The 26,292-nt window shown below is 50.9% G+C and overlaps 12 protein-coding genes across 12 annotated transcripts; 9 read left to right on the top strand and 3 right to left on the bottom strand.

Annotated features, from left to right (window-relative positions):
- Window positions 1-207: 207 nt before the first annotated feature.
- On the top strand, window positions 208-1,524 carry PC9H_000752 (uncharacterized protein; the record flags this gene model as incomplete). The annotated part of the gene is made up of 7 exons (XM_036770406.1): window positions 208-313; window positions 374-454; window positions 517-577; window positions 629-720; window positions 777-830; window positions 881-946; window positions 1,004-1,524. 7 exons carry the CDS (start codon window positions 208-210, stop codon window positions 1,522-1,524), a joined length of 981 nt encoding a protein of 326 aa, XP_036636251.1.
- Window positions 1,525-2,397: 873 nt separating this feature from the next.
- Window positions 2,398-4,153, top strand: PC9H_000753 (uncharacterized protein; the record flags this gene model as incomplete). The annotated part of the gene is made up of 6 exons (XM_036770407.1): window positions 2,398-2,452; window positions 2,500-2,586; window positions 2,640-2,700; window positions 2,749-2,870; window positions 2,922-2,993; window positions 3,048-4,153. The coding sequence occupies 6 exons, from the start codon at window positions 2,398-2,400 to the stop codon at window positions 4,151-4,153; spliced, it is 1,503 nt and encodes a 500-aa protein (XP_036636252.1).
- A 298-nt stretch (window positions 4,154-4,451) lies between these two features.
- PC9H_000754 (uncharacterized protein) lies at window positions 4,452-5,224 on the top strand (the record flags this gene model as incomplete). The annotated part of the gene is made up of 3 exons (XM_036770408.1): window positions 4,452-4,686; window positions 4,749-4,957; window positions 5,012-5,224. 3 exons carry the CDS (start codon window positions 4,452-4,454, stop codon window positions 5,222-5,224), a joined length of 657 nt encoding a protein of 218 aa, XP_036636253.1.
- Window positions 5,225-5,353: 129 nt separating this feature from the next.
- NOP2 (rRNA (cytosine-C5-)-methyltransferase nop2) lies at window positions 5,354-7,800 on the top strand (the record flags this gene model as incomplete). The annotated part of the gene is made up of 8 exons (XM_036770409.1): window positions 5,354-5,655; window positions 5,705-5,779; window positions 5,835-6,317; window positions 6,377-6,482; window positions 6,534-6,711; window positions 6,765-7,135; window positions 7,190-7,658; window positions 7,724-7,800. 8 exons carry the CDS (start codon window positions 5,354-5,356, stop codon window positions 7,798-7,800), a joined length of 2,061 nt encoding a protein of 686 aa, XP_036636254.1.
- Window positions 7,801-8,327: 527 nt separating this feature from the next.
- Window positions 8,328-9,366, bottom strand: PC9H_000756 (uncharacterized protein; the record flags this gene model as incomplete). The annotated part of the gene is made up of 6 exons (XM_036770410.1): window positions 8,328-8,361; window positions 8,438-8,526; window positions 8,606-8,832; window positions 8,890-8,963; window positions 9,020-9,106; window positions 9,164-9,366. 6 exons carry the CDS (start codon window positions 9,364-9,366, stop codon window positions 8,328-8,330), a joined length of 714 nt encoding a protein of 237 aa, XP_036636255.1.
- A 669-nt stretch (window positions 9,367-10,035) lies between these two features.
- Window positions 10,036-11,223, top strand: PC9H_000757 (uncharacterized protein; the record flags this gene model as incomplete). Its single annotated transcript, XM_036770411.1, has 7 exons — window positions 10,036-10,155; window positions 10,220-10,252; window positions 10,304-10,390; window positions 10,452-10,589; window positions 10,646-10,761; window positions 10,811-10,871; window positions 10,921-11,223. The coding sequence occupies 7 exons, from the start codon at window positions 10,036-10,038 to the stop codon at window positions 11,221-11,223; spliced, it is 858 nt and encodes a 285-aa protein (XP_036636256.1).
- A 514-nt stretch (window positions 11,224-11,737) lies between these two features.
- Window positions 11,738-15,057, top strand: PC9H_000758 (uncharacterized protein; the record flags this gene model as incomplete). Its single annotated transcript, XM_036770412.1, has 10 exons — window positions 11,738-11,863; window positions 11,922-12,046; window positions 12,130-12,393; window positions 12,482-12,668; window positions 12,915-13,078; window positions 13,246-13,371; window positions 13,571-13,956; window positions 14,021-14,155; window positions 14,217-14,674; window positions 14,731-15,057. The coding sequence occupies 10 exons, from the start codon at window positions 11,738-11,740 to the stop codon at window positions 15,055-15,057; spliced, it is 2,298 nt and encodes a 765-aa protein (XP_036636257.1).
- A 697-nt stretch (window positions 15,058-15,754) lies between these two features.
- On the top strand, window positions 15,755-16,687 carry BNA7 (Kynurenine formamidase; the record flags this gene model as incomplete). The annotated part of the gene is made up of 1 exon (XM_036770413.1): window positions 15,755-16,687. The coding sequence occupies one exon, from the start codon at window positions 15,755-15,757 to the stop codon at window positions 16,685-16,687; it is 933 nt and encodes a 310-aa protein (XP_036636258.1).
- An 81-nt stretch (window positions 16,688-16,768) lies between these two features.
- BNA5 (Kynureninase (L-kynurenine hydrolase)) lies at window positions 16,769-19,120 on the bottom strand (the record flags this gene model as incomplete). The annotated part of the gene is made up of 7 exons (XM_036770414.1): window positions 16,769-17,294; window positions 17,468-17,640; window positions 18,030-18,251; window positions 18,376-18,509; window positions 18,689-18,777; window positions 18,869-18,965; window positions 19,027-19,120. The coding sequence occupies 7 exons, from the start codon at window positions 19,118-19,120 to the stop codon at window positions 16,769-16,771; spliced, it is 1,335 nt and encodes a 444-aa protein (XP_036636259.1).
- Window positions 19,121-19,359: 239 nt separating this feature from the next.
- On the top strand, window positions 19,360-21,272 carry BNA4 (kynurenine 3-monooxygenase, mitochondrial precursor; the record flags this gene model as incomplete). Its single annotated transcript, XM_036770415.1, has 7 exons — window positions 19,360-19,486; window positions 19,548-19,750; window positions 19,842-20,077; window positions 20,151-20,307; window positions 20,358-20,537; window positions 20,598-20,869; window positions 20,936-21,272. 7 exons carry the CDS (start codon window positions 19,360-19,362, stop codon window positions 21,270-21,272), a joined length of 1,512 nt encoding a protein of 503 aa, XP_036636260.1.
- A 487-nt stretch (window positions 21,273-21,759) lies between these two features.
- PC9H_000762 (uncharacterized protein) lies at window positions 21,760-22,322 on the bottom strand (the record flags this gene model as incomplete). The annotated part of the gene is made up of 3 exons (XM_036770416.1): window positions 21,760-21,924; window positions 21,990-22,138; window positions 22,235-22,322. 3 exons carry the CDS (start codon window positions 22,320-22,322, stop codon window positions 21,760-21,762), a joined length of 402 nt encoding a protein of 133 aa, XP_036636261.1.
- A 692-nt stretch (window positions 22,323-23,014) lies between these two features.
- YOS9 (Protein OS-9) lies at window positions 23,015-24,958 on the top strand (the record flags this gene model as incomplete). The annotated part of the gene is made up of 6 exons (XM_036770417.1): window positions 23,015-23,302; window positions 23,362-23,544; window positions 23,594-23,684; window positions 23,962-23,990; window positions 24,049-24,240; window positions 24,296-24,958. The coding sequence occupies 6 exons, from the start codon at window positions 23,015-23,017 to the stop codon at window positions 24,956-24,958; spliced, it is 1,446 nt and encodes a 481-aa protein (XP_036636262.1).
- Window positions 24,959-26,292: the final 1,334 nt, after the last annotated feature.

Consider the following 26,292-nt stretch of genomic DNA (forward strand, 5'->3'; position numbering starts at 1 on the left):
TCATTGTTCTCCCGGTTGACGCACAATGGCCTACGCTATTGTTATTGTGGCTCGATCCCTTTCTTTATATAAAGGCAGCAGCAGTCACGATGAGCTCAGCCTTTTGCTTCTTCCCTCCAACGACCTTGAACGCGCCCCAGGGATTTCCGCAGAGCGGACTGAATCCCGTTTCCTTTCTTACGCCCCGTCTATCCTTTACGACGCAGGATGCCTGCCTTAACTTCGTCTTCGAGTTCGACTTCATCAGAAAAGGCGAACACCAATGAACGTAGACTTCCGAATCCAGTTGTTGTGATTCGCTTCCTGGCTTTCGGTAAGATCCACTTGAACTATATATACGTTACTGGGATCACTGAATTTGAATGGAATGTAGCACTTCTTGTATTCCTGAACTTCCAGCTTCTGGTGTTCACGGCCTGGAATATTCATGCCGCGTTGTCTATTTCTTTGCCTGGTATGTATATGTTGCGATTTCTAAAATTACCCGTCATAACTGACCTGCGGGTTCTGTCATAGTATCAGGCCCTACGATTGTCTTTATCTTCAATTGCTGTTTTCTCTACCTCTTCATCGTCTTGTACGCCTTTCCACAAATGGCTTAGTGAATTCAAGCTGATTACGCGGACAGTGCAATGGTCGAATATATACGGCCCTATTCAAAGACTGGTCAGATCAAGTTTGAACTAGCTTGGTCAGGCGTTATCAGCTTAATGTATCTTGGTACGTTCAGTCGAGTCTCGCATGCTATCTACGTGCTGACTGCAATTCAATGACAGGGGCTACGATTTCTCTAACCGTCGATGGCCCTACGCAGGTATGCGAAGCGACAAGTAAGCAAATTGGCATTATCGTGTTCCTATCGAGCTAAGTTTGTTCACAGAGGATTCAAGCATCTGCGCGTCCGCCTCCTTGTTACTCCCCGTAGCTTGGGCGACTACTCTCACCCGTAAGTCCCTTTCTTAGATTAATAGCCCAGCACTAACATGTTTTCTCCCCTTTAAAGTACTTACGTATCTCTTTGGCTTAGTTGTTCTCTGTGCTGTCCACGTGCCTTCGTACCCGGCTATTTGGGACGACACGGTGTACAAGTTTCCGTGGTTCCTACATCCCGACGGTACTTATCAACCGTACGTCCGGGAGCGCAAGACGGACGAAGAGACTGGCGACGCTTCATCGCCTACCAGCATTGCGACCCACGGGACTCGCCGACGCTTCACTCTCGATCCACCTTCCTGGGCTAAAGCTCTCAACGTGCGAAGAGGAAGAGACTCGCCTTTCGCTACCAGTGGCGTCCAGTCCGGCACACCATCCATGGTCCCGTCTTCAGTGACCGTTGCACCGTCGGTACCGCCCAAGGACCTGCGTATCAAAGTACCTCCTACTCCATCACGCGAGGGGTCCCCTTTCCCAGATAGCGTCGACAACCAAGACATCCCCATACCTCTTCCACGTCTCTCAGCCTGGATACGCGCTGATGCCATCCGCGGCATCACTGTACACACAATCCCAATCCCCACTCCGTGATCAACGGCTGTGCGGCCTTGACGACCTCATAACGATATTTACGATGGCTTGGAAGCTGCCAGTCGGCTGGACCCTTTGATGTACTCTAGAAAGCTACTGTATACGCATGGCCCCTAGTAATTATCCACAAAGAACATGTATGTATCATTAATCACTCACACTATAGCTATCTTGTTGTTGTAATGGCTCTCTTGTCTTGTAGCTCCCATAGTGGTCCTTGACCGCAAGCAGCGTGCGCATACTTGCATTAAAACAGCGATTACAGCACATGGGCATGCCGGTCAGAATATAATTACGACAGTCAAGGACATGTTAGGATTGACGCCGGAGGACTGGGATGTCTCAGTACGACTTCATGTCAGGTTGACTCTAAACTTCGGCCTCTTGGTTGGCTGGGACCATGTCAAGGACCCACGCTCTGATGTTCATTTACTTCCTCATTTGAACTATGTTGTTGTCGGAGGTGCCCATTCCGGGACGTTCATGCAAGGTCGGAGACAGGTTCGCATTCTATACTTGGAACTTATCTCCTATACACACATTGAATCTTGGCCTAGTAAATGAATTTTAACAAATATGACCCACGGCCAGCGCCCGGTGTGATGAACAAATTGATGGATTGTCAGTGCCACAGTACATGTCGTGAGGCTATCAATGGCGTCGGTTACGCAGCACGGCCTCGAGGTCCTTTAATATATAGGCAGTCTCTCACAATGTATACCCCCAGGCAATTCGCTGTTTACTCTTCTGACACTGACTGGGTCAGTCTTTCTTTTCCTCAGGCCGCCCTTTCAGTTTCGTTCAGCGGTCCTGTTGTATTTCTTTTGAATCTTTCTTGAATCTTCACTCCTTTACACTTTGCTATTCGTTATCATGGGTTCTGCCAAGCTTTGGGCTGCTTTCACGAAATATAGAAGGATCACTTTTGGTAAGTGATATCTCCCCCCGAAAGTGCAGATACTAATAATTAATCAGCATTCTGCGCTGTTGCGAGTCTAGGGTGGGCTATCTTTCTATCCATATTTCTATCCCGAGAATGGGTGGAATATGATATATCCGAACGTACGCTCTCGTCTGATCTTGATGTAACGGGACTTGCCTGAACCGTGCCAAAGGTGCGATTGTAGTGGGTCTTGTTGCACACCACGGCCTTGCGACGATCCTACTGTACCTAATGTACGTCCACTTCTGGAGAATCGGAATCTGCCTAACATACAATCGTAGGGCGGTCTTGCAATTCCGGAAATGGCTCGATGCTGCTCGTGTTGCCTTCGTCTTAATATTCCAGACCGGCACCATTATCGTCTTTAGCTTGTTCAGCACCGATTTCCCTTGCAATCAGTTCTGTAAGTTCATCCGCCCGCGGCGAATTGCAGGAACTTACGTCGATAATCCAGTGGGATCCCCCGCAGCATGTAGGACTGGCATGATGGCCGCAATTATCGGTATATGGTCACAAACTGGAGTTCGTACGTATCTGTAGCGGTTGACTGATATTCAAAACTCACTCGTGCTCTGTCTAGTTCTCATTTATGCTTGTGTACTGGCTCTTATGACCTGCTTCCCCGCACCAGTTCAAGCACCTGTTGAAGTTGCAAAGGTCACTCCGTATGGTGTTGTTTCCAAACGATCGTCTGCGTCGTCAGTGGACTCGCAGACAAGGTTGCTACGCGTTGACAATAGCGGTTATTCTCGGGCGCCCTCACCGAGAACCCACTACGCCCAGCCAGTCAACTCTCTTTCACCGATGCGATCTGCTGCACTTCCATCATCCCCGTTGCATTCTCCGCGTCCGGACGGGTATGGTCATACTAGAGGATATAGACCGAACACCCCAGGTTTATCGTACTCAAGTACCGCCAGCTCTGCCTCCTCTGTCAGGGTTCCATCCACTGGGCCGTCCTACGGACCCAATTTACGGAGTCCCCCTCGGTCTCCCAGGGGACCACCTGGAACTCCTGCGCCTATGATTCTCAACCCGTTTTTGGACCCCTTGAGTCGCTCGTCATCCGCTGTCTCTTCTAGCACATACGCGTCCTCAGCCAATAATTGGAACCCATACGCCGCGCCAATGAGATACAATTACGGAACCCTGACACCGCCTCCCAATACTCCCAGGATGTTGGAGGCACAATACAGGCCTGGAGCACCACCAAAGAGTGCACCACCTTACTACTCGACGACACCTTTTATACCCGAAGAGAGATACATGCAAAATGCGACAGCATTCCTCCAGGTCCCGATGTCTCCATATGCTGTGCAACCGTCCGCTCAGCGATTGATGCCTCCCCGGTCTATGACTGCCACACCGGCTCATTCAATACACTCGCTTTCTGGGAGCATCCACGCTGATGAGCATCGACCACCTGTTCCTCCCTTGTCTTTGACCCCGTCGCGGCCGCCCAACTCGCTTTCTCCACCGCCATCAGCGCTGTTGCCTCTGCCTTCGGGCATGCAATTCTCTCACGTCGATGCCAGTAATATGTCAAACGGACTGATGGCCCGCCCGCCGCCCACACCTGCCAGCGATGTCAGCGCTCGCCCTTCGCCCGTCGACGTCCCAATTGACGGGCCTATTGACATGAAACGCTGGCACAAAGATGTCCTCGGTGCAGCGGCGGTCCGATGAGTTAGTGTAGACAAGACGTCCCGCTCAGTGAAGGTTGACTGCAAGGAGTACTTTATCCTCTACACCACTTGTAGGACTAAGTAGTGCTTTCACTTTCTTTTCATCGTGGTGGACAATAATTAATCCGTAGCTTTAATCCACTGGTTTATATAAATTATCTTGTATTCTTGATACTGTAATGTAAATGTAAGTACCAGGCGCGGAGCTTGTAGTAAATGGGCGCTAAATAATACAAGGCCCAGTATGACGTTAGGGGTCCCCCAGTAGCCGCAGCCTTCCACCCATCCACATAACCAAAATGGCATCTTTCGCGAGCGTGTTCGCCAGGCAGTCATGCTATTCGCGAATAATGTCGCTTCAAACGAGCTTTCGTCAAACCTCGGGTCTTCGAAACGTAGTGGCTAGGTCTCCTGGGCGGGGCATTCACTCCACTCCAGGGACGGGGAGGAGACTATCATCCTACAAGGCCTTTGGCGTGGCAGGAGTTGGTTTGGGACTAGTCACGGCAGCAATGCCTACTGTATATTGCGATGGTAACTGCCCGATTCTAATAGTCTAAGGAGTCAAGGTTATTGACAGATATCTTAAACATTAGTCTCTGACAATGAGAAGGCACAACGTCAAGCGGCAGCCTCTCCTCGCGCCGAGCAGCCCAAATCATCACTGCCACCGCCACCTTCTTCTGCAATTAATGTGTATGAACTCACCTTCGGCTCGGTATGCGGTATTTGCGCAGGCATCTTCTTGAAGAAAGGAGCAAAGGCCGTCGCATTCGTTTTTGGAGGGCTATTTGTACTTCTTCAAGTACGTACACTTTGATACACCGAGAGTACTCATCTTGACCCCATCTCCTCACAGTACTTCACCTCAGTCTCCCTCGTACGCGTCGATTGGGTCAAAATGGGCTCACGCTTCGAAAACCTGTTCTACAGAACCGACGCGGTGACAGGTGCTCGCAAGGCTCCATCTATTGTGTCTCTGTGGACTTGGTTAGTGGACTTCTTGACGTCCGACTTCCAGCCACGCGCGTCGTTTATCGCTGGCCTTGCGTTGGGTTTGAGGATCGGATAGAGGGTGAACGGAACGGAACAAGTATCGGGGGTCGTCAGCTTGTAGAATAAACACATGCATACACTGTAGATCGAATTTTTTGTTATGGAGCAGTAAACTACTGAATCCATTTCTTGCCATTCTGGAACGATGGGACGCCGCGCGAAGAATAAACAAGCAGCACCGGAACCATTCGAAGTTGTTCCTGCATCATACTCGCGGAAGAACGGCAAGCGGAAGGCTGACGAAAGAGAACATGAAATTGCCAGGCCGTCCAAGAAAGTGAAGGACGATAAAAAGGTTACGAAGGGAAAGCCGAAATCAATACTAAAGGGAGCCAGTGCGACCGCTCCGAAGAGGGTTGCCCCAAAGAAGAAAGCTGCTGGATCAGAAGACGAGGCTAGTGACGGTTGGGAGGATGTCGAAGATGAAGATGTAGAGACTCATAAAAAGTTAGTCGACCTGATTAAACAAGCTATCCAGTTATTGAAGATATGGCAGGTCATTATTTAATGACAGTGACGATGATGGAGGCTGGGCCGGCCTTGCTGGTGACCTAGGCGATCTGGACGACGAGTGAGTCTTAACGTCGTTGCATTCTCCTCGAGGATACTCATTTCATAATGCGAAGTGACGATATGCTCGGAGACGGTCCTGTTGAGGAGCTCGACCTTGGTTCTGACGACGACGAACCTCCTACAACACTCAAAATCAAAGGTAGCAAGTCGAAACAAAGCTCCCGTCCTGCAAAAATAATACCTGATGCCTTGGAATCCTCGGATTCGGATTCATCGAGTGAGGATGAAGAGGAACGTATTACGATCGCGAACATGGAAGCCCGTTCACGCGCCCTGGATGCGCAGGCCACTGCGGACGCCGAGATTGATGCAGAGGAAATGCAGAGAGCAGAGCAGGAAGGTGGCAGCGATGACTTCGACGAAATGGACGAAGAAATGGACGAAGGGCCTGATGGAGAAGCGTTCCATCTACCCACTGCTGAGGAAAGAGCTGAGGAGAAGCAAGCTGGTGGACCCGACGTAAATAGTGTGCAACGGCGCATGAGGGAATGTGTTCGCGTTCTTGGTAATTTCAAAAAACGGGCGGAAGCTGGACGGTGAACATCTCTCTTCTATCTCCTATGCTACGGAGTTGAACTGATTCAACGATCCATAGTTCGCGGTCGGAATACATAGAGCAGCTAACGTCTGACATTGCGAGCTACTATGGGTATAACGATTTCCTCACTGAAAAGCTCTTTCACCTCTTCCCTGTTGCCGAGGTAAGGTGTTATACTATCGGATCTACACGTATTTTTGACCACTTTCGTTAGGCCATTGAGTTCTTCGAAGCCAATGAAGTTCCGAGACCGGTGACAATACGAACCAACACACTTCGGACGAGACGGCGTGATCTTGCTCAGGCCCTGGTGAACCGTGGTGTTAACCTTGAGCCGATTGGAAAATGGACGAACGTTGGCCTCCAAGTGTTTGAAAGCAGCGTGCCCATAGGTATTACTTTCGATCACCGGTGCTGAATACAATTGTTGATTTACTCGTCTTAGGTGCAACGCCAGAGTACTTGGCTGGGCATTACATGCTACAAGCGGCCTCTTCATTCCTCCCTGTCATCGCCTTAGCTCCTCAACCTAATGAACGAGTCCTGGACATGGCTTCAGCGCCGGGTGGGAAAACCACACACATCGCCGCGCTCTTACAAAATACCGGGATCGTATTCGCAAATGACGCCAATAAGGCAAGGACGAAGAGTCTAACAGCTAACGTCCACCGATTGGGCTGCAAAAATGTTGTCGTGTGCTCTTATGATGGGCGCGAGTTCCCGAAGGTCATGGGTGGATTCGACAGGGTTTTGCTAGATGCCCCCTGTAGTGGGACAGGGGTGATAAGCAAGGACTCAAGTGTAAAGGTTAACAAGGTAAGGGTGCATTACTACTTGTAGGGCATATTCATTGCTAACTCTTCGGTAAAGTCCAACCGCGATTTCACACTTTTGGCGCATTTGCAGAAACAATTAATTCTTTGCGCCATCGATAGTGTCAGCCCCGAGTCAAAAACAGGCGGTTATCTCGTTTACTCAACATGCTCGGTTACTGTTGACGAGAACGAATCCGTCGTCGACTACGCCCTCCGGAAACGCTCCAACGTGAAACTCGTGGATACTGGCCTTGAATTCGGGAAGGAAGGCTTCACGCAGTACCGGGGCAAGAATTTCCATCCTAGCGTCAAGCTCACCCGGCGGTTTTACCCACATGTGCATAATATGGACGGATTCTATGTGGCGAAATTCAAGGTGGAGCGCAGGATGAAATCCACGCCGGCCTCCAACGACGTGGCAGCTGACGATGAGAAAACTACCACGGTGGCTTCTGGCGGCACCACTGGCGCGCACTCGGAGGACGCTGGGTTCAACTCAGATGAGGATCGACCGTATCTTGAAGGTCCGTTTTCTCTTCTAGCGTCTACTTAATATGTGAGCTAATGGTCTCGACTGTCTTGGCTCCAGAAAACAAACGGAGATGGATGAAGTCCAAGGGATTGCGCCCTCCGCCGCGCAAAGCCCATAAACCTATCGAGACCTGAGGGCCTCGGGTATTTTGAACCCTTTGTCCACTCCCCTTTTCGCCCACTCTATCGCGAAGTTGCGAAGTTATTACGCCTTTGAGGCGGAGAATGTATCACCCACTTAATGGCGAATCTATTGTAATCCTTTGCGTGGGGCTCACGACCGTGTCATGTGTGTCTTTGAGTCCCTTTCCAGTCGGCAAGCCCCTCGACTGCCCGTAAGTAATAAATGTCAATCGATTATCGGGGCATCAGATCAAGTACAACAACCGGTAGTATAGCACAAAGGCCAGAGGATGCCATAGTAAGTAGTATTACAGACGGCTGCACGAGCGGTCTAAGGGGATCATTAACATCGGGTAGGGATACAGCATCGTATAATCATAATCGATACACAAAGGGGGATAAGTCAGTGTAAATGGTCCTTGGCAATGGTGGAAGGAATGGTGGTAGTCAGCCTATCAGCATAGGCCTAAAATTGGGTATCTGGGTCGTGAGTGTGTCATCACCCGGGGATCGCTTTGGCTTTCAAGAAGTTTGATGGGCTATGATGCTTCAACGGGCTGGCTCTTGCGGAACCTAAGAGAATGACAGGGAAGCAGAAAGAAGACAGAATTAGCACACGGCGCTGATGACAGAGCCGTAAAGTACTGACCTTCTGCTGCCACCGCATGAGAAGATTCCACAACAAGCGCCAACCATTCCGATCCATATGAGGATCGCAGCCACAAGTGTCATCCACACCTGTGATGGATGGCAGGGTTAGAAATAATGAACATAGTAACCTGGACCCAGGTGTGCGCAACCGGAATACGAGACTTACCCCGTTGCCATATTCGACGTAGAGTACATCGTTGCTGAGATCCCGGATACGATCACGTACAACTGCAACGAATATGACGTCGATGAGGAAGCAGACTGTCGTGAACAGGCCTGCAAGCACGCCGAGAATAAGTGTGCAGAGCGAGGGTGCTCTGGCGGTGCCTGCTGATCCGCGCTTGACAACCATGAACACGGAGATGGCCATTGTAAAGAAGGTGAGGATAGCAGCTAGGGTTGTGGGTGAGCCAATCTGTGATCGGACGAATGATCGGATGGATATCACACCTAGAACGTGCATTACCAGGGCGCTGGTGACCGAGTGGGAGATGGTGTTTTCAAAGTAGAATGGATTGACCCGCCTGGCGGCATTGTTAGCTTGGGTTGCGGTTATGGAAATAAGAGCGGGGTCGCGTACAAGGCATTGGCGACCCAAGGGTCGAAGTAGTAACCAACACCTGGATGGGAACAATCTCCATAGAGTCCGCGATTGAAGCCACCAAACCTGGCGGCGTCTGTTGAGCACACGAACTGTAATATCAGAGCCTTTTCGAGCACTCACTGCATGTTCATGCGGTCAATGCAGTATCCCCAGACACCAAATGTGACATATCCATTGGCACCAGCGTTAGCAAAGCGCCCCCCTGTGTTCACCCCAATGCCAAACAAGTTGATGGTGTAGACGACGGGGACTGAGACAGACACGAGCAGCAGCAGGATGAACGCGATGAGCAGGAAGACTGGTGCGACAAAGATGAACACCATTGTTGACGGCGAGCTACGGCGGTGGGAGATCTTTCTGCTGAGCGCGCGTGCTGGGCGACGCGGGGAGGGAGAGCTTGGAAGGCATGCTAAAAAAGTGCTTTAAGAGGGAGAAATTAGGCTGTGACGAGAGCCTTGTCGCTGGCGGCGATGATTGGGCCAAGTCACGGTTGCAGAGCTGAGGAAAGTGCTCGGTGTCGAGGAGGACGCTAAGCTGGAAGCGGAGTGGTTCGAGCGTGGGAATTCTGGCCCTTAATTTGTTGGTATCAAGGAGGGAGACAGTCGTCTCGCAGGCGGATTTCTCTGCGAAAAAATAAAATAAAAGGCCAGAGTCATGAGGAATCCATGTGAAAGGAAATCCAGCAAAAAATGATGATCATCAGTCGCGTTTTTGAAAAGAAGGGACGGCCCTGAGGCTAGCGAGTAAATAGGGTTAGCCCTTTGTTTGTACACACCGAACCAGATAAAAGCCCAGTCTCACCGCCATTTGTTTCATCCTCTTCCTCTTTCTTCTCTACTCTCATCACCCTCTGGGTTAACGGCTGCGTAGCACGCACATCCCTCTTTGTCTCTCAACTTAATACCCTTTCAATGTACGACCTCCATCTCCTCCTCCGTAGTACAAAAAATACTCACCTTATCGTTTCAGCTCACTTTCGACTTTTTGCAATAATGTCTGCCCCAGAGACCGCCGCTCCCGTTGCCCCCGTCGAGGATAAGAAGCCCGAGACAACTCCCGCCCCAGAGGCTACCCCCGCCGCCGAGGCCGCCAAGGTTGAAGAACCGGCCGTCGTATGTTTTTTCTCGCTCATTTCTTCCTTTTTCCCGCTTTTAATTTTGTGACTTCTTATCGCAGGAAGCCCCAAAGGCCGAAGAGCCCAAGGCTGAGGTATGTGATTTTTCGCGTCTTTCGTTGAACTCTCGCTTAACATCTTCCCAGGAAACCCCCGCTACCGAGCCCGCTACCACCACGGAGACTCCCGCCGCTGAGGAGGCCGCTGAGCCTGCAAAGGACGAGGCCAAACCAGTAAGCATTCTAGACGTTTCCATCACTAGTCACACGAGACCCTGATCGTCTCCCTCATTAGGCTGAGGAGACCTCCAAGGAGGAGCGTCCCAAGAGCCCTGGCTTCCTCGCCAAGCTCCTTGCTCCGTTCAAGGGCGACAAGAAGGTGAAGGCCCCCAAGAGCCCCAAGAAGGAGAAGAAGAAGGAAGTCGAGGCCGAAGTGCGTCGTTTAGCCTATTAACTTCCTCTGTAATCTAACAAAAGGCTTCATTCTAGGCCGCCGCTCCTGCTACTGAGGAGGCTGCTGAGCCTGCTCCAGAGGCCCCTGCTGAGGAGACCGCGGAGCCTGCGAAGACTGAGGAAGCTCCTGCCGCTGAGCCAGTGAAGGAGACGTGAGTCATCTGATCTTGTGACCATCACATATATTGATTGTTGTCTTAGCGAGACGGCCGAGGCCCCTGCGGCTGCCGAACCCGCTGCTGAGGAACCTAAAGAAGAGAAGGTAATTCCCTTATTCCAATACACTAATTTTGATGCTCACGATTTCACAGAAGGAGGAGAAGAAGGAAGAGAAGAAGGCTCCCAAGGTTGGCCGCCGTCTCTCCGCTCGTGTCACCGACCTCTTCAAGTCAACGAAAAAGCATGAGGTGACGCCCCCTGCTAAGGTTGATGAGAACCCCCCAAAGATCGATGAGCCCACACCTGTTGCACCGTTGGAAAACCCCGCCTCTGAGTCTGCTGCTGAGACACCCGCTGCTCCGGCCGAGACACCTGCTCCCGCCAAGGAGGAGGAGCCTTCAAAGCCGGTTGAAGCTGCGCCTCCAGCAGCACCCGTCGTTGCCGCCGCCGCATAAATTCGGTAGTGTTTCACGACGCTTACGCAGGGATGATCTTTTATTTCTAATGCACGAACCCATCACGAGCTACACTTCACTTTGACTTATCATCTTGGTACCACAGCTTATTCTCCCTCTTTTTCTTTCCCCTCCCCCCGCCTTACCACATATCATAGGCATCGGATCTGGTCACCTATTCCGCTTTTCTTTCACGTATATCTACATACATCATGACTAGCGACTGATCCGTTCTTCACCACTCTTAATCACACCCGTGTTTGATCTGATTGCATACCCATATTCCCTTCAACATCGGATCGTTCTTCATGTCCTCAGACCTCTTAGGTTCACCTGTAATCAATTCGTTACATTCCAATCATTTGTTCTATCTGTTGCACACGATTATTCTAAGTGCCAGCATTCTCTTCGTGCAGTTCGTGCAATGCAATGAGTCATTTTGTGGCTTGCAAATTTTACCCCTAAGAACCATGCAGCGCCCTTGTACAATCCATTCACTAACGACTGAGAGGAAATGCCGCCCAAGCAGTCGAACCCCAAGGATCCCTTGATCAGCGACGACGATGAGGTCCTGCAGGCCGTTATCCTCTCTGACAGCTTCAACAAGCGATTCAGGCCGTTGACAAGGCGCAAACCCCGAGTCAGTGCAACCCAAGACATCCATTGATCGCGATGGATGTTGACACCGATCTCTACAGTGCCTGCTGCCGATTTGCAACGCACCGCTACTGGATTGGACACTTGAGAGCCTTGCGTTGGCTGGCGTGCAAGAGATCTTTGTGATCTGCCGCTCATACGCTACACAAGTCAAAGCCGCGCTCAGGTGCGCCGTATTCCATTCATCTTTGTACATCATCGCTTACTGATGCTCCTACTGTGCATTCTTGCGCATCCTGCGTCTATTAGTAAATCAAAATGGTCTGCACCCAACTCCGGGATCAAAATTACACCCATAATGACCGCGAAGGAAACGTTCTCCCCGGGAGATGCCATGCGCGATATATACACCCGTGGCCTACTGACAAGCGATTTCGTGCTGGTGTACGGCGATCTAGTGAGTAATATCAGGATAGACGACGTCGTGCGTGTGCACAAGGAGCGGCGGAAGGTCAACAAGGACGCCATTATGACTATGGTCGTCAAAGAAGCGGGCATTGGACACAGAACCAGGTAATTGGCCTGCTGGCTTTCCATATCATGTCTCTTCATTACATCAACTGAATGGCGCTCGTGCATGTTATGCTTATGTTCGCGTTAGGTCAAGAGGCGAATCGTCCGTCTTCGTGCTGGATCCAGAGACCTCGGAATGCTTGCATTACGAGCCTGTAATGGGATATCCACGTAAATCTGTGGCACGTATTCCCCGCGAGGTTGTCGCAGCACACCCTCGAATTGAGATTAGGAACGATCTCATCGACTGTCAGATTGACGTCTGCTCTGTTGAGGTACGCCTGTGATAGATATCAGACGAGACATTGGCTGACTTGACTTGCGCTCTATCTGCCATCTGCCTGTCTCCCACCAATTCAATATACCCCCATCACGAAAACCACAACAACACTGAAATCACGCAACTCGGACGCGTTTTGTTAATACGTTTTCCCTGGCCATCAATACACCTTCCCTTCGACGTCGACGGTGTAAACCACGCTCGCATCCTATGTCGTGATTGTCGTGATTTGGGGTCCCAGGTCCCGTCATTGTTTACAGACAACTTTGATTATGGCGATATTCGCCGAGACTTCGTCCACGGCATCCTGACCTCCGATCTGTTGATGAAAAACATACATTGCTACATTGCCAAGGAGGGATACGCAGCGCGGGTGCAGGACACACGGAGTTATGATTCCGTTAGGTGAGCCCCGTCTCCGCTTAATTATCCTATCCTATCCCATTCTACCCCCCGCCCCATGCCCGGCCTTCGGTCTTGCTGAGAGCGTTTCCATCCTGCATCATATCATTTCCCTCGCATAGATATTTTGATATCTTGGTTTATTAACGGACCATTTTATCATGCTCTAGTAAAGACATCCTCTCCCGATGGACGTTTCCCATGGTCCCAGACAATAACCACCCTGCTGATCACGCTTACGAACATATCCGCGGAAACAAATATATTCCTAAAGACAATAGCGTCGTCTTGGCACGGTGCGTACCTCGTTGCTGCTCTGCGTTCCCGGATCCCCATCCCCTTTGTACTTCCCGCTTTGCGACTCGAAATTCACACCCAAATGGGTGACACGCCTTCCTATTTCATTTTCGTCGTCCCTACTTCCGTGCAACTTTTCTGATATTCTCATTTCCTATTTTCTATCGTTCTATTTCCTCATGATTTGATTTTTGACAGAACGTGTAAAATTGGGCCCAAATCTCTCATCGGGCCCGCTTCCAACTGTTCGGAGGACACTACGATCACTTCCTCCGTTATCGGTGCCAACTGCGTTATCGGCCCACGGTCAACGATCTCGAACGCGTATATATTTGATAACACGGTTATTGGCGCGGATTGTGTTATTGACCGGAGCATCGTTGGGTCGAACGTCCAGGTGAAGGATGGAAGTCGTATTGAACGGGGGTGCCTTGTGGGAGATGGCGTTGTAGTGGGCCCTGGCGCGGTCCTGACGCCGTTCGAGAGGCTGATGAAGAAAGATGACGAAGGTGAAGATGCGGCAGGCGGGGATAATGAAGAGGAGGAAGAGGAGGAAGACTCAGACGAAGAGGATTTGGAAGAATGTAAGTTCGTTACTATTGGGCGTCTGGTAATATCTAGGTTGCATACTGATCCACGAATATACAGATCAGAAAAATGTCAAAAGTATACTGGGTAAAGACTCTAACGCACTAGTTTGGCCAAGAGGTCCCCCAGAAGACGAGGACGAGGAGGACGAAGAGAACGTCGAGAATTTCACCAACCAGCGGTTCATGCGGTTAGGTACGTTCAACTGTCATCCCTGGGCCATCGTACTTTCGCTCACATCGATCTAATCATCTAGGTGACGATCTCTCCGACCTCGATTCGGACAGTTCTGCAGATTCTTCCACCGACAATTCTGATTCCGATTCGGACTCTGACACTGAATCCGTCACCTCTGTCGCCACATCTACATCAGCTTCGCATGTACCTACGACGCCTACCATCGCTGTGCCCAGTAGCGCCGCAGTGGCAGAGTATGAATTCCGTGTCGAAGCTAAGCAGTCCCTCGAACGTGCGTTCGCGGAAGGGCATTCAGTCGACAACGCCGCAGTGGAGTTGAAGACTCTTCGTATGGCAAGCAATGTCCCGCTCAGTCGGGTACGAGAGGCCGTGGTCGGTGCTATCGTGGAGCGTATCAAGATAGGCGGCGAAGTAGCAGAGCAGAGGAAGGAGATCGCGACTGTAATCAGCAGATGGGGTGAACTGATTAACAAAATCGGAGGCGTGGACGCGGTGGAGACGATTACCGCGCTACAGGTGAGTTCTAGTGCCGTCATGCATGATACAGGTCTTCATTGTGTCCTGCGCCCCAGTTCCATTGTGCTGGATCAGATAGGCTTCCTCTATTCGGGCAAATTCTCGCAGCTTTGTATCAAGAAGACATCGTGGAGGAGGAGGACATCAGGGCTTGGCACGCACTCCCGGCTTCAAAGGGTGCGGAGGTAGTGCCGGGGCTAGATGCCGATAACATTAAGAAGTGCTGGGCTGTCGGAGAACGCATGATACAACAATTCGACGAACAGGAGAGCAGCGAGGAAGAGGACGGCGGAGAAACTGACGAAGGCGAGGGCACAACCGAAGGCGAAGGCACGACTGAAGAAGGCACAACCGAAGATGAAAGCGAAGAAGATAGTGATTGATATTCGCTTCAAAGCTGCGACAAGCAAAGTAGAGTCGTTGAGTCCTTATTAGACTAAGCTACAAGTGTACTAGAGCAGAGTATACATAATTGACAGGCGTAATTGTCGTGATTGCGTTGCTTGGTTCACTAGAGGCGACCAAGTGGATACTAGTACTTCAGGATGATGTACAGCGCTAAGAAGAACGCAAATTAGCAAAGTCCGGTGCGACGAAAGAGCGGGCTTACCATGGATGACACCTGGACTGTGGTCGTGGAAGAGGGTTAATTTCTGCTGAGAATGAGGCAACGGAGAATACATACATCCAACCAAGGATGGTCAAGAGGATGTTGATCAACTAGAAAACGTGCATCAGCATGTGGCCTTCATTTCAGGGTGGAAAAAACATACGAAATCTGCGTTGCAACCACGCTCAAGGAATACACCAAGAGGGGGCAGGAAAATGGCAAAGCTAGACATCGAACCATAGGTGAGTTGACGGAGTTAGTAGTGGGGAATTTGCGCGACGAACAGGATCTGGTTGTGGGCGCGGTCAGCTACATTTCTGTGGGGTATTGAGAGGACTCACTTTGCAGATATCGGAGGCGGTGAATGGCATGATGGTGATAGAGACGAAGGGGGATTTTTGAATTCTCGGATGGACGGGGTTGTTATATACCAACCAAGATCGGCATGATGATGTCATCAATCCAGGCTAATGACGCTGCGGACAAACACAGGCAAGCACTGCTTCCCAATGGCGGTCATACCAAATATCGATTATTCGCCCAAGCGCGATCCTCAGCGCCAATTCGACTTCTACTCGCCGCCCGTCCCGACGCGCTCGATTGTCGTCTTTGTCCATGGCGGCGCGTGGAGAGCGTATGTACCGTCCGATTCATCCCGATGCGCGTGTGCTCACTGCTACGCGCACTACGCCCACAGCGAAGACAAGGCCGATCATGCACCCCTGGCACAGAGCCTGTGCAAGCATACGCAGCTCGCCGTAGCTGTGCCAAATTACCGGCTCACTCCAAGCAATCCCCAAGCCGGAGACGATGTCTTCAGGCATCCAGGCCATGCAGAGGATCTCTTGCATTTTCTTGAATTTCTCATCCAGTGGCCTGGGCCTGATGGGATCACTGGGGTCGGAGGGGGCATCCGTCGGTTGTACCTCATCGGTCATTCCTGCAGCGCGCACATGCTGGCGTCCATCTTCCTCGACTCGTCCAAGGTCACACCGTCGCTCGGCCCGTCTGCCACCCTCCTCGAGGCAGTAAAGGCCATCGTTATGTCCGAGGGCATATACGATATCCCCTTGCTGCTCTCCAGCTTCCCGGCTTACCTTGGCTGGTTCATCGCGAACACCTTTGGGCAACACGACTCCTACGATCAGTTCTCAACCACGCGTCTCCCCCTCAGAACCAGTGATATCAGATGGTACATCATCCATTCCAAAGACGACACGCTCGTAGACGAGATCCAAAGCCAAACGATGTACGATCGCTTACACACGCTGCTGGGAAGTAAAGCGACCGAGGGTGTATCCAAGAACATGGATCAGATTACTGGCGACCACAATGCCATCTTCAAGGGCGATGCCTACGTCCGAACAGTGGGAGACTATATCACGCGTATAGACAGTAATTGATGTACACTCCCCTGTAGTAGTATTATGTATTATGTGTGTTTATACAACCTTGGATTGATGATTATTTGCTACTTGAGGCGTTCATGCCTCTTGTTCCTCGAACGCCTTCTCCAACCATGCAGCGCCCTCTTCGCAGTCCTTCAAGGAACCGTACAATGGCGCGGGCGTCAATCTGATGACATCCGGCTCTCTTTTATCCCCAATCACCCCGTAACTGTTCAACGACTTGAACACGTTACGCATCACTTCCGATCCTTGGGGCAGGAATAGTAGCGAGAGCTGAGAGCCCCTCATATTCGGATCGCTGGGCGTGATGATCGTGAACCCCAGACGTCCCTGGCTATCGTGCTTGATGGCCTGTTCAAGTGGCACGAAATACCTGGATTTCTTCAGGAAGGACTCCAGTGCACCCGTCAACTTGAGCGACCGTTCCCTCACGGGCTGCATCATCCCTACGGACTTGTATATCTGCAGGGACCCAAGGAGGGAAGCTATCGTCAGGGCCGAAGGGTTGGATTGCTGGAAACCTTGGGCACCAGGGATCGGCTGGAACGTCGGTGGCATTGCGAAGCGAGTGCTGAGCTCGTGACCCCACCACCCGGCCTGCCTGTGAAAGCAACGACAACACGGTAAGGAAGGGCTTTTTGAATATCCAAACCTAACCGCGATTGTGCAAGGGGGACGTCTCCGCCACAGTGACGGTAGTGACAGTAAATGACATGACGCAAACGCCCCCCCTGACGTCCCCTGGCAGGATAGCGGATAGGCGACGCGACTCACATGGGTTTCTTTTCGTCGTTCCACTTCTCGTGGATGAACAGGCCAGCGATGCCACCTGGACCAGAGTTGAGGTACTTGTAGGTACACCAGACGGCGAAGTCGACGTCCCAGTCATGGAGCGATAAGGGCACGTTTCCAACGCCATGCGCGAGATCCCAACCACATATGCAGCCCTAAAATATTTAGTAAAACAATCAGAATTCCGACAATGAGGGTAGGATGGGTGAGGATGCGAAAGGAAAGCAAGGGGCGGATGGATGATTAGCTATAAGGTCCTGTGGAGGCTAACGACATGAGGATGTGCGCTCGGAAAAGAGTAGAGACAACCGAGACAGGGAAGGCAGGGTTGACGGGAAGGGGTATGTTGTGGCGACCAATAGAAAACGCATATGGAATATGTAATGCCGTATACGAACGGTTAACGCACGATTTAACGGGTGGTTAAATGTAGACCCCTTCTCCATTATCCTTGCCGTCTGGTGCCAAAAGAAATATTCCCAAAGATTGACCAAAATCCCCGGATTCGAGGGTTGCATTAAGTCAACTGGAGGTGCTTGCTTACCTTGGATTTGGCCTTCTCCGTTATGCTGGCCATCGGAAACAATTGACCGGTGTAATACTGCACGCCACTGAATAGGACGAGCGCGATGGTGTCCCCTTCCCGGTCGATGATATCTAGGATATCTTCTTCACGGAGGTGGAATTCACCTTCGCGAGGAGACACCTCGATAATAGCATCCGCGGGGGCATATCCGTGGAGAAGGACTTGCGAGGCAAATGCGTACTATGGGCGGTTAGAACCACGACATAAATACAGTATTGACATGATCGTTCCATTAATGTGGTTCATAAGGGAATAAGGGATAACGATATGAGCATGTCAAACCGTGTGCAAATAATTTACATACCTGATCCGAAGGGAAGGCCTTGGCTTCGCACAAAATCTTGAATCTGTTTGGAGTTGGGGTGTAGAAGCTAGTCATCATGAGGTGTAGATTGGTGGTCAATGTGCCCATGCATACTACCTCCTTCTCCTTCGCCCCTGTTTGTGATGCAAGAAGTAAGTGATTGCGAATAAGCATGATATAACAGGATCCGGCCGATGGAGGACTCGACCACGGCGGTCATAGCAAACGCGAGGACGGCCCTCGCAGATGAAATCTGCTTCCGTCCATGGTAGCGCCGTTGGCGTGTTGTGGGGATGCAGGATGTCTGACTTGCCTACTACTTCCGCAAGAAGAGGGTGCACATGATCGGTAATCTTTGTCCATGGTCTATTGTAAGGATGGGAAAAATGACCCTCGACCGCACTAAAGACCAATGATAGGCAGAACCGAAGGCCGATGAGAAATGTGAATAAGTAAGAAAGCTGTCTGGCCTTGTACAATCGAAATTCTTTACCGATGGCGCCACGCGTCCAGCTCTTCGTGGACTAGCCTTTCTGAGGATTTGGATAAGGGCCCTAGCGAGTTGCCGCATAGATAAGTGCAGGAAGCATCTTGTTGAAGACGAAAGTTATGCTTTAATCGCAGAGCAGGGCATATCAGGAAAGAACGCACCAGGATCGCTGTGCTTTTCGCCGCCAACGTCCCTGTTCGAAGGTAGAATGAAGTCGTCGCTGAGGGGTTTGTAGAGGTCTGTCGTGGGCGACATGGTGGTTGGAGAAGAAGAGGTAGTGTCGAGCGCACTTGCATTCTGTGTGGATTTAATTACTGCTGATATTCTAGATCCGTGGCAAATCGTGATTCTGGCGGGAAATAGGGGCTGTCACTCTACGACATCCCAATTTGGTCGGAGACCATAGCGATGGAGGCAAGTTCCATGCAGATGCCAAATTACTAAGTAAGTGACCAAGCATCGATTGCGCCCGTCGCGTCTCTCTCAACTCAACCATGAACACAGCGCACCCCGCCCACCAGCGCACCGCCGCCGTCGTTGGCGCAGGCCCCGTCGGCTGTCTCGCCGCCATCGCGCTCGCCCATCGGGGATGGCAAGTGCAGCTTTATGAGGGGAGGTCAGGTGCGTTGCCGTCGTCAGGTTACATCTTCGTTTGCTCCGGATTTTCTAAGGGTCTTGCCAGACATGCGCCTCCCGACGTCCAAAGCGGTGTCTCAACAAAGATCCATTAATCTAGCGATATCTTCGCGGGGAATCTTGGCTCTACAGGCAATTAGTCCAAGCACCGCCCAGCGCCTATTGCAGGCAGTCATCCCCATGAAAGGCCGAATGATCCATCACATAAACGGGAAACAAGAAAGTCAATTATATGACAAGGATGGGCAAGTTGCGTCGTTTTTAATTATTCGCACCAAATCATTATTTTGACATGATCCAATCAATGCCCTGCAATCACCGTGTGCCTTTTCTCCAACAGTGTATAAACTCCATTGACCGTGCCTTGCTCAATGAAGAACTGTTGCAAGAAGCTGCCAACACAAAGAATATACGTATTCTTTTCGACCACAAGGTACAAAACGTGGACTTTGAGAAGAAGATCATCGGTGGTCGTAATGTTCGAACCGGCGAAGATGCCAGCTCCGCGTTCGACCTGATCATCGGCGCTGACGGGAGCTATTCTGTTGTTCGAAGGCAGATGATGAGAGTGGTGAGGTATGCTGTGGTTCCATTGGTCTACAATAGGACTAATCTAACGGGGTCTTTCTCAAACCTTCTTCTGGCGCAGGATGAATTACCAGCAAGAGTATATACGTGACGAGTATAAGGAGCTCAAGATGCAGCCAGGCCGGGACAAGGATGGCAACCCTACCTTCCTCATCGATCCAAATCATCTTCATATCTGGCCACGCCATTCCTTCATGCTCATAGCACTTCCAAACCAGGTCAGCCTATGCCAATTTATTAATTCGCCTTGCTGATTTAATATAAAAAGGACAAAACATTTACCTGCACATTATTTGCTCCCAGCGCCGAGTTCGACCATCTACAGACTCCAGAGACAATTCTAGCCTGGTTCAAATTAAATTTCCCTGACGCTCTGTCGTTAATTGGCGAGGATACTCTCGTAAAGGATTTCCAAAGGAATCCCAGGTGTCCGCTAATTTGTACCAAGGTAGGAGGGTTAAGCGTTGATTGGTTCCTGGCCTAATTAACACCCTTGCTATGCGAATAGTCAAGACCTTATCACTACAAAGACTGCGCGATACTCCTAGGAGATGCGGCTCACTCCATGGTTCCATTTTACGGCCAAGGCCTAAATTGCGGCCTCGAAGACGTCAGGGTCCTGGACGCTCTGCTCCATGAGGAGGGCGTATCCTCCACCGAACCCCCCGCCCACTCGTCGACTAATGGCTCGGATGAAAAACTGCACCGCGTGCTTGACCGTTATTCTGAGAACAGGCACGAGGACCTCATTGCTATTTGCGACCTAGCCATGGACAACTAGTAAGGACGATATTTCCCACCTTTAGGTTCGCGCCTAGAAAACTAATACGTCTCTCTCTCCCACAGTGCTGAAATGCGCCATTCCGTTGTCACCCCGATGTACACTCTGAAAAAGACACTAGATACTTTCTTCTACAAGCTGAGTGCGCGGAAGCCTATTTCCTTAACGGCTCTAGGCCCGTATCTGTCGCGCACACCGTTCCCTCCTGGCGAGCCGACCGGGTGGATCCCCTTGTACACGATGGTGACCTTCCGACCGGACATCAGCTATGCCACGGCTCGGACGAAAGCCGCATATCAGTCGCGCATCTTGACATACGTTGGATGGATAGGTACAACAATTCTTGCTCTGGGAGGGTCTTACTTGGCGGCATTTCTGATGCAATCAGCACGTAGCTGGTAGTAACAAGGGCCCCGATTGCATACTCCGTGAGGTTGGGATCATTGTATTATATTATTATATTCACTTAATGCCACCGCTTTACAACATGAGAATATTTCAGTGATTACATTGTTTCAGCGACTCGCGACTCGGTCACGGTGCCGACGTCGTAGACAGTAGCTATCATTTCACTACGGGAGGGGGGGTTGGGATGATACAGTCGCATTCGGTTCTAGTCGTGGCGACGTGTTCATATGAACAGCATAAATAGCACAAGACAACATGAGCAAAGGTATCCTAAAGCCTACAATAGTCCAATTGCGAAGGGGTAGCGAAAACAATGGAGGGGATAACGGGTGATAGATGGAATCGTGTCGGTCGTGAATCCTGAATACATGGAAACCATATAGAAACGGTAAAGATACGAGGCGAAAGATGGGCATGCGGTATCTGGGGTACAGGGGTCGAGGGTGTGGTGGGGGGTGGGGTGTACATCGTATGCGATCGGTTACGTTTTCTTTGTTGGAGGCCTGCCGCGCTTCCTCTTCGCAGGTTCAGACCCATCCCCGTTCGAAGCCTCGCCGCTAGTCGGTGCTTCAGGCTTAGGCTTGGGTGGTCGACCCCGCTTACGTTTCGCGGGCGGCGGTGCATCCCCACTGTCCTCCGGCTTCTCCTGAGAGGCGGGCCGGGCATAGAACGTATAAGACGACGCGACCATGGGGGTATATGATAACGTACCTTGCGTGGTCTACCACGTTTCCTCCTCGGCGGCTGCGTCGATGTAGACGCATCGGCCTCAGTAGCGGCAGCTAGGGTCTTCTTGTTCTTGCTACCCTTAGGCCGTCCTCGCCCTCGCTTTACGGGGGTTACTGCATCAGCGGGAGCACCTGTTGGACGGAGATCCCATCAGTCATCTGCGCGGGACGGCGGGAGTTGCGGTCGATCGCACGAGGGGCCGATGCGAGATATTCGCGATCACTGACCTGGTTCGGCGTCGTCGCCTGTCTGGGGATCGAGCTCATCCTTATTTTCTGCGGGGTCGTCTGCTGGATCATGGGGGGACGAGGACATGGGCTGCTGGGGGACGTGGGGGGCGAGGGAGGGCGCGTTTGGGCTGGCAGTAGGTTCGAAGGAAGAAGAGGGGAAAAGTGAGGGAAAAGCAATGTGGGCGGGGCTTTATTGAACAATTCACTGCCGAATATAGAATCGAATTCTATATTCCCTCGCGTGCATTTGGCCCAAAAGCAGGCTTTATTATTATTATCATTGAACAATCTTCCTGTTCGTAGCTTTACCCCTGATAAATTCGGGGGGCCTGTGTACGTAATTTCCAATATATTCATTTAAATTTGAGGGGAAACCAGATTTGGCCCGACACTCACGACATGGGACCGAGCAGTGTTCTCCTCCTCATCGCCCTCAATCCCAGCATCCCAGAACACCCACATGCAAATCGTCCGCAATACCCTCCTTTTATAGCAATTCAGGTCGTGTACCTTACGCTCGGATAATTTATATCCAAAATCTTACAAGGATTTAAATTTCCCGCCGCCGACAGCCCTAATATTACCACAATATATCTTTCCTTCTTCTCTCCAGAGCTCGCGGTCATAGACGGCCCGCGCACAGGGTGCCGTTTTGGGAAACTGTGTTGGAGGTTTACCCTGGCGGGGATTCGATCGGGAACCAAACAAATAACAAACCGCGATCACTTTGTAGACGTGGTCGCTGTACACTCCTTCCCCGCAACCACCACCGACGACATGCGACGCTGCCTGCTCGCTGCAATATATGCCCTGCCGTACGCGGCGGCGCGACTTCTACACTCACTGCCAGAGGATCCGGCCGCGTTTCCAAAGTACAGAGTGGCCTTTCTAAACGCACTTCCCGTTCTAAATCAGACCGCCGAGAAATGGCTACGTGACGGCCTGCGCGGGGGAGAGCTGGAATTCCTGGATAGTCAATGGAGTGAAGGAGATGTATCGGAGACATACACGAGTCCGAAGGAAATTGGGAGCGGCGACACGCATGAGGAATTCCATACTTCTCGGGTTCGTATCCTGTTCCACGACCGCTTCATGGCTCTCATTCTCGAATCTCCTGTGAATAGCATCAACCTTGGGACACCCCTTATTCTCTTGAGCACATGAAGATCGGACCGCGAGACTCATACATCTGCTTCATACCGAAACCTCTAGAAATACCTCCATCCGTTGACGACGAGGTTGATTCTGACATAACCACTCTACGCAGCTGGAGTCTCCTGCAACCGTTGGTCGGAACGTGTCTCTATGTGGGTCCCATCTAGTTACCTGTACGAGCTGATCTAAATTATGGAACAGCATCGACAAGGATGGTTCACATATTCGTATTGTCACAATAAAGAAATCCGTCAGTTCAAGGAACTCATACAAGCCCAGCCTCATGTATCAGGTGCCTATTGTCTTCTTGATTCGCTATCTCTTATCCCCTACTTCGATCTGGTATCTCCCAAGACGTGCTAAGGGACATACTTTCTCACATCGCTGGCTGCTTTGCATGTCCATTATACATTAACACGTTCTCAGGATCAACTTGCGACAGGCTTCCTCGGGCTCATCACTCCAGATTCATTCTTCTTGAACGTACTCTTCACGCGGCCTCTTTAATTGTTTTCCACTTGATCCCCTCCTCATAATAATGGTTGACTGATGTGATCCTCCGTTTCTAGGCGGCTATAAACCTGAAGAGGACCCCGAGGTAAGCTTAATGTATTTTTGCACCGATGGAAAAAGATTTCTGACGGTGAACTCATCAGTGGGAATCTTATACGTTAGGAAGAGCGCCTGCCAACCCAGAACCTGGTGCCGATCTAACCGTGACAGAACAAAACGCTCTGGCAGCCAATCTCGAGTTAGCCAAAGGTGCAGGCTCACGTTACCTTGTCCAAAAATGGAGCGACGGCACCTTCTGCGATAAGACAGGGAGGAAGCGAGAGGTAGAAGTCCAGGTTAGCTCCTGTGATACTTCGTGATAGATTCCTGGCCGACTCTTTTTTCTGCTAGTTCCACTGCTCGATGACGATGACCGATACCATTTTATTCGTTAAAGAGACCAAGACGTGCTCATATATTCTCGTCATCAACACCCCGCGACTATGTGGAGAGCCCGGCTTCCGTTCGCCGCGCGATACACGATCAGAGGCGCTCATCCGCTGTCGAGCAGTAGTCGATTCGCCCCAAGACTTCCCCGCCTTCGACAACAAACTTGCGGAGAGCGATTACCCTTTCAAACTTCCTCGCCAGAAGCCAGTGCTCAGTCCACCCCCTACGGAACCCAAAGGCACCAAGAGCGAAGCTAAAGACCCCAAGGTCTCGCTCTCCACCGAACAGGTCGATGAAATGGTTCGCAAGGCCCTGCAAACCTTCGCCGACAATAAGGCAGCCGGCAAAACGGACGAGCCTAACGTGCACATCGAATCCCTCGGAGAGGATGGTGGCTTTGTCGTCGAATTCTTGGATGAAATACCGTTGGATAATATCAATGAAGCCGACGAGCACATTGACAGGATAGCAGACATCCTACGCGCTGCTGGTTTTAACATCAAGGACACGGTGATTTCGCATAAGAAAGACAGCCAAGGCGCAGAGGATGGGGATGAAAGGAAATCGAAAAAGAAGGCAGGTCGTGGTGAGGCAGAGCCCGACCCCTATCGAGATGAACTCTAGGTAAGTACATACTTTTTCTTTGTGATTCTGCGCCCAATCACTCACGCTGCGCACGACTTAGAAACCATCTTACCCGATCATCGTAGCTTAGGCATATTAATTAACGCTTTCATCCGTGTACGGCTATTCGTGATGGACCGGCGAGACCGATGGTATGACTTGAATGCATCTGGTAATTATTTTCCTCCGTTCTGAACGCTGGGCCGCGTAACTGTCTCTGAGACTCATCCTAACGCCCTACCTCAAGCCCGACAGTACACTGACATTTCTAGCAGAAGTTCCCGAATACATGTGCTACGTTTACAGGGCCGTTCATTAGCTCCGAGGTGTTCCGTATGTATTATTTACCCTTCTGCTCGAACATTTGCCATAAATTGATTGCGACCGTCACAAAGGAAGGCTCGTACATTCCGGTGTTCGTGTGAATCCGAACGTATATTGTATCCAATATGATGTCCCATCGCATCGCAGCATTTGGTTTGTTTGATTTTTCAATATGAAGGATTTTGCGTGGAAAGTAACAAACAAGGTACTGGGCTTCCATCGATGGCTTCCGATTTCCTCAGCCGCAACTATGATTTTTCTCTCACAAACGTCCACATTCTTGGTGCGTCTTGTTTTACGCCCGATCGACCATGAGTACGTGTATGCCAGCAGAGCATCAACAACCCCTCCCACCACAGTCAACATCGATGAACCCCGAAACGTCTGAAGGGGGTTCCGTGTGTATGGGCGAATATCTCCATCTTCCCGGGCCTTGCCTTGCGTACGAAGCGTGCTCGGGTCTACGAAGGTGCTGAAGCCCTCGGCCTTCTGCCACTCAGGCATAGGAACTATCTCACAAATGGGCACACCTGAAGAATTCTAGGTCTGTTCATGCTCGCGACGCTCCGAGACCATGAACTTAATGACAGATGAGCAGCTACTTCGACTCGCATTTACAGGCCTGCCGTACGGATCCCCTCGCTCCTTTGAAACTTCTATATGCGATATTTGTGCGATAAGCCAATCGATTGGATGCAAGGGTGTAAGGCTAGGGATAATTGATCGTCAATGGTCGTTCTCCCTACACACGATATTTTTATTCGCGTGGCCATTAGCCCGTTCCTCAGCGAATCGATGGGGTTGACACGTTCGAATCGAGCCGGGGCGCTCCCCGTTAATCTTCGCGAAATAAACCCCCAAACAGTGCGCATTGACTTCTATACCCATGGTCTATTCACGTTTTTCGATTCCCAGCTTTGCCCTCGCTCCCGACCGCCGAGATAATTTATCAGATACGTCTAAGTAGGAAAGGGAGACGGACGAGGGATTATCGGATCCCTTGTAAATAT

Source organism: Pleurotus ostreatus, assembly GCF_014466165.1.
Source record: "Pleurotus ostreatus strain PC9 chromosome Unknown scaffold_1, whole genome shotgun sequence".
Lineage (NCBI taxonomy): Eukaryota > Fungi > Basidiomycota > Agaricomycetes > Agaricales > Pleurotaceae > Pleurotus > Pleurotus ostreatus.